General features: G+C 39.7%; 1 protein-coding gene across 1 annotated transcript in view; it reads left to right on the forward strand.

Annotated features, from left to right (window-relative positions):
• Positions 1-7,971, forward strand: part of CDH7 (cadherin 7) — a 105,268-nt gene extending 97,297 nt beyond the window's left edge. Inside the window, exon 11 of the mRNA XM_008160580.3 lies at positions 7,478-7,971. Coding sequence (XP_008158802.3) covers positions 7,478-7,971 — 494 coding nt within the window. The remainder of the gene's footprint in view (positions 1-7,477) is intronic.
• The last annotated feature ends 5,831 nt before the right edge of the window (positions 7,972-13,802 follow it).

Raw genomic sequence — 13,802 nt, forward strand, 5'->3', positions numbered from 1 at the left:
GCTACTGACCACAACCTAAGGTACATATCATGACTTTTCTGTGCTTCTTGGGACTGATTTCTCCATTTCTAGTGGCATTTCTTATGGGCCCCACAATGGTATTCAAGGTGTACAGTATTACAATAAACACAGAGGACAATATGTAAGAATTGCAACAGATCACTTTTCACTAATTCACGGTGCTCACATGGAGATGAGTAGCATCGCATGGCATTTTAAGCAGAGGCTCACAGCACTTAGGCTCACCGCAAAAGCAACAAAAGGTGGCTATGCAATCATTGCAGTAGGAATACAGCTACTTTTCTGCATTTATCCTACATAATAATAGACAAATATGCAAATTGACCATACCCCTGACTCATCCACAAGCCACACCCACCATCCAATCAGAGCGAGTATACAAATTAACCCAAACCAAGATGGCTACAGCCACAGAGAGCAAGGTTTCCTAGGTAACAGAGGAAGCCAAGCTTTCTGCCAGCCCGTTGCAGGCCTAAGCCTCCACTCAAGCTACAAAGTTTCAATTATAGAAGGTAAACAAATTCAAAGAAATGGCGGCAGAATGGAGCTTGAGAGAGCAAGCCAGGGTTGCCGCCGGCAACAGGGAAAGCAAAGCTTTCCACACACCCTAGCAGGGCCCACCCGCTTAAGGTAACAAAGTTTCAATTATAACCCCAACAGAAATGGCTGCCAGCCTCAGAGGGAGCCCCAGGCTTGGCTCTGCTACAGGCTACAAAGTTTCAATTGTAGAAGGAAAATAAATTCCAGGCCGAAACCGGTTTGGCTCAGTGGATAGAGCGTCGGCCTGCGAACTGAAAGGTCCCAGGTTCGATTCCGGTCAAGGGCATGTACCTTGGTTGCGGGCACATCCACAGTAGGGGTTGTGCAAGAGGCAGCTGATCGATGTTTCTAACTCTCTATCCCTCTCTCTTCCTCTCTGTGAAAAATCAATAACAATATATATTAAAAAAAAAAAAAAAAGGAAAATAAATTCCAGATACCAGGGCGTCCCCTTGGGTTGACAGGGGTTGTGGCTGGCCTGCAAACCACCACAGGCCCCTCGCTCGGGCCGCCCCACACCCCAAGGGAACCCCCACCTGATCCGGGACACCCTTCAGGGCAAACCAGCTGGCCCCCACCCCTGTACTAGGCCTCTATCCTATCTAATAAAAGAGTAATATGCAGATTGATAATCACCACAACACACAATATAGCTGCCCCCATGTGGACACAAGATGGCCAGCAAGGGAGCAGTTGGGAGGCACCCGGCCTGCAATGGAGGGCAGTTGAGAAGGACCAGGCCTGCAAGGGAGGGCAGCTGGAGGTGATCAACCCTACAGGAGAGGGCAGTTAGGGGCAAACAGGATGGCAGCAGAGTTGTTAGGGGGTGATCAGGCTGGCAGGCAGGCAAGCAGTTGGGAGCCAGCAGTTCTGGATTGTGAGAGGGATGTCCGACTGCCCGTTTAGGCCCGATCCCACTAGGATCGGGCCTAAACGGCTAGTCGGACATCCCTTGAGGGGTCCCATATTGGAGAGGGTACAGGCTGGGCTGAAGGACAACTCCCCTGCGTCCACGAATTTCATGCACCGGGCCCTCTAGTAGTCTAATATGCATCTTATTTGTTTACATTTCTCTTAGTTCAAATTGTGCCATGCACAGTGTTTGTGTTTAAGTTTGGTAAATGTCAAATGTATATTATAGATTTTTTGTTTTATGGTAGTAAATGATAAAATAGCCTAGAATCGATACATTTTATACATTTACTAGAGACATGGTGCATGGGATTTGTGCACTAGTGGGGGGCATGGCCTGCGGGGATCGGCCTGCTATGGGAGCACAGCTCATCCCAGTCAGCTGAGTGGCTGTGGACCTGCCCTCTGAGCAGCTGCTCCGTGGTCTGGCATCTTTTGTGGAGCCAGAGCACTCACCTCTCCAGGGGACCTGGCCCAGAGATTACAGCACCAAGAGGTGGCAGAGTAGGCCCCAGTCCTGTGGTGACCATAAACCTGCCTCCCAGCCTCTGAGGTCAGCTCTGCGACCCCGGTGGTGCTGCGTGGCCTGTGGGCGTCTGGAGGAGGTGGCAGGGAGTGAAGAGGAGGAGCATGGGGTAAGGAGGTGAGGATCACAGCCTGGGTTCCTTCCCATAAGCCCAGGTTTCACCGAGCAGCACTCCTGGGTTGAGCATCTGCCCCCTGGTGGTCAATGCACATCATAGCAACTTGTAGACCTGTCATTCTACCATTTGCTTGCTGGGCTTTTATTATATAGGATGATGTACTTTTTTCTTTATTTTTTTAGCATTTTATACATTTTTGAGTTTTTTCAAATTTTCTTAAATCTCCCAAAATTTTTCCAATATTCAAAAAAATCTACTTATGACTTCCAGTCAAGATAGTGGAAAAACTAATTGCTGGGTTTGCCTCCTCCCATGAGCATAACAAAATTACATCTGAATTATTGGACAAGCATAATTGAGAACCTCCTGAAGACTAGCTGAACAAAACTTCTTTAACTCAGGATATAGAGAAATCTGTTGGGGGGATGGAATATGCAGAATAGGCTGGTCCTACATCCACTTGTGACAATTAAGAATCGGAGTTATATCTCAGCTATGGAGGTTCCCATCGAGGAGCAAGTAGTTACAGTCCCACACTGGGCTCCTTATCCCATTGCAGCAATGCTGGGAAGAGGATTCCTCATAACTTCTTGCTGTGAAAATTAGAGGGCTACTGGAGACCCAGGCATTCCTCGAAGGGCCCCAAACAGACTTGCTCACTTATAAACTCACTCATTCTTGTCCCCAACACAAAAAAAGTGCGAGGGATATATGGGGAGAAACTGAAGGGTGGGGTCTGGAGGGGATCAGGATGGCTCTTTCTAGGGACAGAATTGCTGGCTGTCACCCTTCTTCCTTTGTTGAGCCCTTCCAACTCCTGCCCAGTAGGCATATGCCAAATCTGAGCTCTCCATTAACCTGGATAGCAGGTTTCTCCACCCTGGTAATTTCCTGAGACCTCACCCCACTCAACTCGCATTCCCAGCGACAGCTGCTTCCAGTGGATTTTCAACACTAGAAGCCTTCCTCAGCTCGTGCTGTGGACTTTCCTAAAATCTCTTAAAGGTCCCCAGATGAGCAGTGGCTAGCTTCATCATGTCTTATACCTCTTGTTAAGCCACTCCAAGCCTGACGCAAGTGAAGAAGGGTCTCAATTTTCATTGTAATTCCAAACTGTGAGCTGCAGCCAGTGTTAGCTCAGAATGTAGCTTCAACCAAGTGGGCACAAACCTGGCATAAGTGACAGCTGACCTCAACTCATGTTGTGATGCTCACCAAAAGGTTCAAGCCTGGCACTAGTGACATCTGGCCTCAGTTCACAGCACAGTCCCCCCGAAGCAGTTCCAGAACCAACACACTCAGTGGCCGGCTGCAGACCACACCAGCATACCACCTAACCAGCTGCACAGATGACACACCCTAAGGGTGGATTTCATGGTCAACACAGTCCTGCTAAAGTGACTCCCACTCTGTTGTGCCAGCCCTTATAGTCAGTCAGTTAGTACCACCCACTGACGTGCCAACTAAATCAGGGCTCAACTACACAGCAATCAAGGTTCAACTATAGCAGGGGAGCACACACAACCCACAAAAGGGAAATAACTGGAGCCTCCAGCTCAGGTGAACAGGGACACTGTACCAATGGGCCTCATAGGACAACTGCTACGTATGCCACCTTGCCAAGACTGGGAAAAGTAGCAACTCTACCTAAATACATAGAAATCAACATGGGGAGGCAGCCAAAAGGAGGAGAAAAAGAAACATACAGTTGTCTTGTGACATTCTTTTGAGTTAATAAAGCTGTTGTCATTATCATAACCTGCATGTGTTTTTCCATGCAAACAATTGTAAATTGCCCACCCCTGTACAATAGAATATTAGTCATAAAAAGTAATGAAATTTTGCCGTTTGCAGCAACATGGTTGGACCTAGGAGGTATTATGCTAAGTGAAATAACTGAGACAGAGAAAGAAATACCATATTATTTCACTTATATGTGGAATCTAAATAACAAAATAAACAAACAGAAGCAAACTCATAGATACAGAAAAATTGACAGTCACCAGATAGGAGAGGGGTGGTTGCATGAGTGAAAAAATTAAAGGGAATAAATATTGCCAGTTATAAAAAGTGTTAGGGATGTAAAACACAGCACAGGGAATACAGTCAGTAATACTATAATGACTATGTTTGGCATCAGTAGACGTATTGGGGTGATCACTTTGTAAGTCATAAATGTCTAATCACTATGTTGTATACCTAAAACTAAAAATGTCACCTGTAATTGGACAGTTAAAAAAATTAAAAGTTCATGTACAGTTGTTCAAGGGTCAAATGTGTGTAAGAGAGAAAGATTCATTGTAATTATATGAAGGAAAGAGAATTGAGAATTTTGACATCTTCTGCCTACTTCGACATTGACTTAAAGAGCATCTAATTATTACATAATTCTTAGTGTCGTCTTCATTCACTTTTATGCCCTTTTATACTCAAATGAACATGTGTCCCCTCAATTTTGCTCCCCAATATGTGTAACAGATTTCTCATTTTCACCTGCCTCCACCTTGTCCACCCATCATGATCCCCTTTGATCCTCTCTGTCTTAATCTGATTTCTCAATATAAAGTCTTATTTGGTCCCACTTTCCTTCTGTTACAATTACTTTTATCTTTGTGGAACTATGTAAAGAGTTTCAGAGACTAAAGTTATATACCTAAATCTAATTATTTTATTTATCCCTGTGTTTTAAAACTTACTGATGTGTCTTTTTCTGAATTAGCAATTGCCACTTGAACTCTTGGCTTGTAATCCCATTACCTTCAATGGAGACACTGAACTCAGACTGTTATAGAAGTGCACAGGCTGAAGCTGACAGAGGGAGGTGGTATGTCTCACCCCTAATTATTGCATTTTAGGACAGTGACCATAGACAGGTTGTTTCACATGTCTAAGACAACAATTGAATATAAAATACTGTACCTTGTGTATAGACCTTCATTTCTTACCTTACTGCCCTTTCTTTCTCCCACTTAATCTTTAGTTCACAGGCTTTGGTATATATTTGATACACTTCCGACTTCGCTTCTTAACCTATCTTGTTCTTCATTTTCTTTCGATCGAAAGAAATGCAATGTCTTCACTTGCTGTGTTCATGGAATTTTGAATTAACTTTATCATGATGAAGAAATCCTCTCTTGCTCACCAAGGGCCTGGCAGTCAGCTAGCTCTACTTACATTATTCCCCAGACTCTTTACCTCTGGAATCAACCCTGTGAACACTGACGTTGTCTATAATTCCCATGGATAGCTAGGCTCAGTTAATTTTAGTTACTTGCCCAAGGTCACACATCTAACATGTGGCAAAGGCTGGACTTTTATCCAAAGTCTTCCCAACACTAAACCTTCATATTAGGGTAAGGTCCCTGGCAGAATGTTACAATAGTGGTAATGGAGCTGTAACTTTGTCATGGACCTTGAGAACCACAAGGTTTTGCAGTGGTGCAAATGAGAATTCTCAGAAGACAAGAGCTGGGAATCCACTTAGCAGGGAAGGGAGGTGAGTACCAGACTGCTTGTGGGAACAAATGGAGAAATAATTTGTACACAAGATTTTGGACTACATATCTGACATGAAGCCAGTTGAAGACATTCAAATGTAGTGAGTTGGAGTAAAAGTGAGAATAGGCATATTTGTGCCATAGCAACATGAGAAGGTACTAGAAAAATCTCAGAAATATATCTCAGTATCTAAATTGTAGGATGTCAGTAAAGCTTACGGTCAGGGTGAAGTGGGAAAAGAAAAAAAGAGGGTGGGGAGGAAAAAGCACAATAAACAGTTGGTTTCACAATTTCCAAAGAGCCTCAATAAAAATGTCTTCACTAGTCACATCCCTGTTGATGTTTGGAAAAGCAGATAGAAGACAAATACTTTAGAAAGCTACACTTTTCACTGAAGATAAAATTACTTTTAAAAATATATTAAGTACTTGAAGGTTTGCGATTTAAAGCAGATTAAGGTGGAGAATGGAGCATGTTTTATCTCCTAACCATTGCATTTAATTTCTCTGTGCTACATTGATACCCTTCTTCATGGGTTTTACATTTTTATTTTCAAATGTATTCTTAATTACCAAAGTAACACCTTACAAGCTATTTTAAATGTATTTTTAACTTCTTTTAAAACATATGCTGAGAGCAATGACCCTTTGGACCTTTAAGATCTTCCAAAAATATCTGACTGGTGTGATAAAAATTATTTAAAAACATATGTTATTTGTAGACAGATAATTAGTGATTATTCATTAACATATATTTTTAAATTCTAAATTTTTCTACTTTATTTTAACTTAATCCAGGGGCCATGAAATCTACAGTGTTCCCAGTTCTGCGGGCATTCCTTCACCACGGCCAGTGGTCGGCAAACTGCGGCTCACGAGCCACATGCAGCTCTTTGGCCCCTTGAGTTTTTAGCAAAGGCCAGCTTAGGAGTACCTTAATTAAGTTAATAACAATGTACCTACCTATTTAGTTTAAGTTTAAACAATTTGGCTCTCAAAAGAAATTTCAGTCATTGCACTGTTGATATTTGGCTCTGTTGACTAATGAGTTTGCCGACCACTGACCATAGCCAGAGCAGGGCCAGATATGGCATGGCCAGGGTACTTGCTCTTTTTTGCTTTCTAGTGCCACCATGTGCTTTGCTATCATTTATTAAGTTTGTTATAAGAAGCAAAATTCCTAATGTTAAAGGGGTGTTTATTTCTTAAATCTGTCTTTAGCTAATGCTGAAAATCTCACAATCTATATTCTCTCAGTATAATGCATAAAGACCAAGTTCAGTATTTCATACTAAAAGTGAAACTCAATTTACTAAAGAAAAGCTTTTAATCTTTGTATATAGTCTGACATGCCAGATTGTATTTAACAGCTGAGTTTCAGAGACAAGTACTAGGCATTTCTTCAAAGAACCTGACCAAATGCTATAATCCATTTCCTTCTGAAATTGCAGCTGCTAAATTATACCCAAAACATTTCTAAGTGTCACTTTGCCTTTCCAGCAATTAAGGAGCTCAAAAAAAAATCGCTTTGTGTTTCCTAGCTTTGAAATTATTGTATTTATCCTGAACTGGCCTTTCACTTTGCTCTATCAAATGCTACCGAGGAGGTTTGGGAGGTTATGTTAAAGAGGGAGGCATCAATTCTGAACAGGTGTGGAAAAATGATTTCTTTTGATGTACTAAAGTGTTCTATTTTAAAGGCATTTTAGCAATTTAACACATCAACTGTTGTGAATTCCCATGTAAGTAGGCAGCCAATTCATTTCCCTTGAAAGGGCAGAAAGTCTGAGTCAACATCAGAGCCTTAATGGTGGCAGGTTGACAGTCACTGCGTTTACAGAAACTCTCCCTTTGCTGTTTCAGTGTTGATCCTCCTGATCGTCACCATGAGGAGACGGAAAAAAGAGCCCCTCATTTTCGATGAAGAGAGAGATATCAGAGAGAACATCGTTCGCTACGACGATGAGGGTGGAGGAGAGGAAGACACGGAAGCTTTTGACATGGCAGCATTGAGAAACCTCAACGTCATCAGAGACACCAAGACCCGGAGGGACGTGACTCCAGAAATTCAGTTCTTGAGTCGACCGACTTTTAAAAGCATCCCAGATAATGTCATTTTTCGGGAATTTATTTGGGAGAGACTGAAGGAAGCTGACGTGGATCCCTGTGCCCCCCCTTATGACTCCTTGCAGACGTATGCATTTGAAGGGAACGGCTCAGTGGCTGAGTCCCTCAGCTCCTTGGAGTCCATCAGTTCAAACTCTGATCAGAACTATGACTACCTGAGTGACTGGGGGCCCCGTTTCAAACGACTTGCGGACATGTATGGGACTGGCCAGGAGACTTTGTACTCCTAGCCTTGGAATTTGCATTGGAAATGTACTGAAGACAAAGTCAAAGCAAAACAAACAAAAAAGACTTCATAACACAAAACAAGAACTCCCTTTGCTAGAGGAAATGGTTGTAAATATGTCTCCATTTTTAATGGTTTGGTTTCTACCTTGGTGAAGCGTACGTTCGTTAGATGGATCCAAGGACCACACTGACCACAGACTCTGAGCATTTGAAGGCTTTTGATAAAAAGAAATGCTCAGTGATTTGTGAATAGATAGCAACTCTCAAATACCTGCAAAGGCACTAACCTCTATGAGTAAGTAGTGCTCTGTGTCGTCAGTGAACCAAGGATGCCCAGTGCACACCTTCGTGGTACTGTCAGTGAGAACAACACGATGTGCCACTGAGAAGTCCTGCAACTTCTCGGATATAAAAACGTGGGACAAATTTAATTTATAGTGATGCTTTACGCTTGCTAGATTAGAGAATCCAGAAGAATTTTATTGCTCTGGTTTAGCAAATATATTTCATTTAGCAAAATTTAAATTCTTAGAAAAATCTTTCCCAATCCTCTAATACAAGCCAATGAAATTGGATTTAAGGCAACGTAAACCATTGTTTAGCAAATAAATATGAAGTGTTCCAAATAAGAAAAAGGTTAATCATTCTGAAAGTGTGCAACCGTTTTGAGATGCTTGTGTAGGTATAAAAACAGTTGCTGTCTATTCGTTGGTTTTTTTTATTACCTCTTCTGATTTTTACAGGAGAATATCTTTTTCTTTTTTATCTGACACATGGTCTTATATTAATTTTTGAGCTCCATTCTCCACCAAATTCAGGTCCATCTTACTGCCTCATAGTATTGAGCTAATCAGAACATGCTGATTTTTCACCAGTCAGAGCTCTATGAAGGAAATGAAGCATGGAAATGGAGAAGAAGAAGAAAAAAAAACAGAGCAATTGAGCATCTCAGAGCAGAGCACCACTACAAGGACATATGAATTATTGGTCTGAGTCATTGGAACATACAAAACATTGGAATGAAGTATTTGTATTTTAAAAAGAAGATTTCAGAGAGAAGTGAGATTTCCTTTGATGTGAGATTTATTTTTCAAGATCATGAGTTCTATATGCTCCAAAGACTTTTGAGAATTTGTTTTACCCCACCTTCTTTTGCTGTAAGCATATAGAGCAAAAGAATGATTTTTTAAATATGTCTTACTGTCATGTTATAAACTTTAAAACCCATCTTTAAATTCCAGTGCAAATATGTTCTTCAAGAATAGACCTGGCAATGTATAATTTCTATACTGGTTTAGATGTGCCAAAGTGAGGAGAGTAATTTCAAGGGATCACATGTGTTTAAGTTTGTGATGGGCTTCTTCAAAAAGAAGAATTTTATGACTAAATATTTCTACCTATCATTAAACAACCGTACTAGTTTAATGTGCATATATTCAAGTAAGAATGGATTTAGTTTCTTTTTTCCTTTTAGAGAGAGTTATTGTCCGGTTCCTAATAAATCTATAGATAATGGACACTGTATAAAAAATTATGTTCTAAAAGTGCTTCTTTCTGAAAGACAAACACTGGAACTGGAACATCAACATTTTGATGACACTAGGAGAAACTGTGTAGGATTGTGTAAACTTGCAGCCCACCTTTAGAAATGAAGTATGTGAAAGTGGCCTTCAGCTTCATCAAAATCAGTAATTCAATAAATTGGATTATCTGTAAACAGTCCTTTTATTTGAATAAAGTTTTGTAGACATCGTTTCATGCCTAGATAGATATGCTTCTTGCTGTATTAATATACCTATATATGAAAAGCCAATTTTATAACAGCATAAAAGATCCCATTCATTACTTTTAGTCAAGTATGTAACGTTTTCAAATTAAAAAAAAAAAAAAGCTAGTACATGTCTCCCCTTTTCAATAAAATCACAGTGTGGTATAGACATTAGGTAGGTGTTGAATCAGCAGGGTGCTGAGAAAACAGTTTTGTAATAACCCCTTGTTGTCTGCAAGAAGATAAAATAGTTTAGTACATTTAGTACATTTGGATGTCGAAGCTGCTGATTGTTGCACATATCACTTAATGGAGGTTTGAATGTATTTTAGAAAAGGAATATGACATTATTCACCTTACTTCCTTTCCTTTTAAAGAATATATTTTCTTGGTTTTTAATTTTTTTCATATTTGCCAGTAATATATTGGGAAAAGACTAAAATTTAAATAAAGATTTAAAATTCTTGCATATACCCAATTGCCATTTTATGTGTGAAAGATTATATCAATATAGTATTGAACTCGATTGAGTGATATTTTTAAAAAATGCTTGACATGACTGGAAAAATGATAAAATTTCTATGAAATTCTCTAGCTAAATTTAATTATTATGATGGTGATTTTATTTTAGTGTCTTTTTCTTCTTCAGAAATCTAACACTGTATATGATTATGTGGTATAATAGTTAAGAGATGGGCTATATTTTAAAACCACAGACTGGAACAGATGACCAATATGAAAATCAATTTTAAAACAAGTCAGGAGCTTCTCCAAAAACATTTAAATAAATACCTATTATCTAGCCAATAAAACTCCGTGGTGTACTAGAACCAACTCCCAAGAATCAATGATGCCATCTCTTCCCAACTCCACTTCTAGTGACACCATTTTGGTAGGTTGAAGTCAACCAGGGTGGTCATATTTAGACCACTATGGAAATCAGCAAACACTATGTTTTCTTTGGGAGAACCAGTTGTTAAATTTTCCACTCCACTGCTTAAATTATTTTATAAAAGGAACCTTTGTAATTATAAATGCAATATGAATGAATAGACTATCAAATAGTAACATGAAGGAATTTTTGCTCTATCCTATTAAATATAAATGCATGTGCTAATTATTTTCTGGTAGCAAATCCTTGGAGCTACAAGAAAAAAAATGAAGAGGGTCCATTTCAATATGAAAGTGATGGCTTAATAATTTCAAGTGCAAACAACAGTTCAGAAATTCAATAAATTTACATATTTCTATTTGTCCATGTGGGGCCACCAATAGAAACTTAAGGTGCCCAAAGTAATGCAGGTTTTTGAATGATTTAACTTCTTTAAAAAATATTTCCATTTCACTTGTTACTCTTCATGTCAAGGAAATATGTCCAAGTGTTACTGTTGTAATTAGCTAGTTATTAATAACTAGAGGCCCGATGCACGAAAATCGTGCAAGAGTAGGCCTTTGCAGCCACGGCAGCTGCCTGGATCCCTCCCTCACAGACACGGCGGCTGCTGCCTGGCTTCATCCAGAAGGTCAGAAGGATATCTGGTCTAATTAGCATATTACACTTTTATTATTATAGATCGGAAGAAGGCAAAGGGAAGTCCAGGCATTATAAGCATAGTCACTTGGGCAGCTTCACCAGGAAGCTACAATATCACACTTCCAAGGAAACCACTGATCTATTCCCTGCAAATCATTAGGGAAGGGACTGGACAAGGGAAGATGAGCACATGTGCAGTGAAGTAGGGGTGAGACAGGAAGGTGTCTGTCAATCAACCCTGGGAACAGAGATCATTGGCTAGAGGAGTGGAAGCAATGCAAGCCTGCGAACATTTGAGAATATATAATCACCAAACAAATGAATTCTCTCTCTCCTGTCCCTTTGGCTTTGCTCCTGCTTTCTTGCACTCATCTGTATTCCCCCCATAGCCATGTGACCCTAGAAGCCACAGGGCCCATAGCCATGCAGGCCCACACACAACGGAATATAGGTGGGAACACAAAATAAGCTAACCTGATGCTGGTTTGGACTGTACAAATATGGAACTGAAACTCTGGGCAATGGCTTTAATTCTAGCTTTGCTAAAGACACAGCTGAACTTCCATGGCAGTGGACCTTGAGAGAGAGGACCTTTGAAACAGGAATTTAACTCCACACAAATAAATGCCACTCATTTTCCCATGCAAGTCTCAGAAAATTCCTTTTCTTGTGACATTGCAAGAAGCCCACTTCCACCAGCAACAGGTGGGGACATGGAAGACACCCCACCAATAACAGATGCTCTAATTCTAAAATGTTATCATTACATAGTTTTAAGCCAGCATAATGAATATAAAACCTAAATTTTACCAAGAAAGAGGACTTCCACAGATCAAGCCTAAATTATCATTCTGGATTCACAAAGCAATTCTCCAAGGTCATCTGGAGACCAAAATTAGGAGGGAGATAATCAGAAAAGGTGAGCTGAGTAGACAGAGTACCGAGATGAACCCTGGAAACTTTTTCCTTTGATATGAAGCTCAGCTTGAGGCTGACTGCAGTTGTGGTGAGATACCTACAAGACAGGCAGGCAGTAATAACGTTTCAGTAATGATAGCTGCCTTTTCATGCCTTTTCACTCTGCCCTCTGAGAATGTTTTAAATTATTTTAACTTCATGCACAATTACATTTACTACACTGGATGAAAAGCAGGCTTCGGCAATTATTCTCACGTAAGTGGTGTAGTTATGCAAGGTATGAGGGATAGTTGTGTTAGGGCCCACATGCCCAAAGAATCTTAAATGCAAATAGACTTAGCATTAAGCTCAAATGTAAAATCTAAAGAAGCCAAAAATAAATTAAGGTAAATATATTTCAATTGGCAAAAACCATCTAGTTTAAATATTTTAGTTTATAACCACTAGTTGCAAATAATCTTCAAATTTTCAATTTTACTATGACATCTATTGACTTACAATCTGTCTTTGTTACCCTAATTGTTTCTGAATCACTATTTAAAGGTTTATGTATGGTTGATCTATTTAAATTTGAGTGGAAGAAAGCTTTAACTTTTAACTGTTTTTGGTTAAATGCAATGTTAAATGACAATAGATAAGGAATTTTACTTTCTGTTAGTCTGTTGTGTTTATTTGATCTATATAGTAAATTATTTTAAAGTTATTGATAACAATGTATGTATATGATGTCTGAAAGTTTGGCAAGGGAAACACACAATGTTAGCTGACTAATCATCATCATAATCAAAAGAGCAAGAAAGCTGTAACAGCATTCACCTTCTAAGGGTAATTGAATTGTTTCAGAGGAGTGGGATAATCCCTTAAGCAAAATGGGAGCTTTGGGCAGGCATTGTAAACTATAATTCCAGGGGTAATTTTTCAAGAAAAAACAAGGCAGCCAGCATTTGTGTGATATGCTGAGACTTTTTCATTGTTATGCTAACTTGTAGTGACTCAGAGTGTAACTGAAAAGGACATGTGCCTGTTTGTATATTTTTGTGTATGTGATTGGGGAGCATTAAGAAGTATGTTTGAAGTGACCTTAAAAATTGTCTAATATATTTCCTTGTGAATGCCAGCATATTGTCATTTAGCAAGTGCCTGTTAGGCAGCAAGACCAGAAAATCTGATAATAACTGAAGGGAGCAATATTTTATTTGCTTTATGAATCTAATTTAATTTAAATAAGAAGGATTTGGGTGCTAAGGGGAGAGCCTTTAGCTGAACTATCTGGAAAATTGCCTCATTTTTTTTTTTACTGTGTATACGATCTCGTTGTTAACACAATATGGAGTGTCACCGGGCTTTGGCCGTTTGACCATCAGTACTGAGCAGTGCCCGTCATCTGTGGTCATGAATCTGGGTCAGAAGCCAAGTCCAGACACTTTTGCTGTGCACTGGATGCCATTCTAGTTCTCTGAAACTTTATGGCTTCATGATGAAAATTGAGTTAACTACTATCCTATTTGTTTCATAGGCTTGTGAGATGATTAAGTCAAGTGCTGTGCAAACTGTAAATCACTGTAAAAATGTAAGGCTGTATATTAGAAAATTATGGAAATCATGTAATAAGG

Source organism: Eptesicus fuscus, chromosome 12 (genome assembly GCF_027574615.1).
Source record: "Eptesicus fuscus isolate TK198812 chromosome 12, DD_ASM_mEF_20220401, whole genome shotgun sequence".
Classification (NCBI taxonomy): Eukaryota; Metazoa; Chordata; class Mammalia; order Chiroptera; family Vespertilionidae; genus Eptesicus; species Eptesicus fuscus.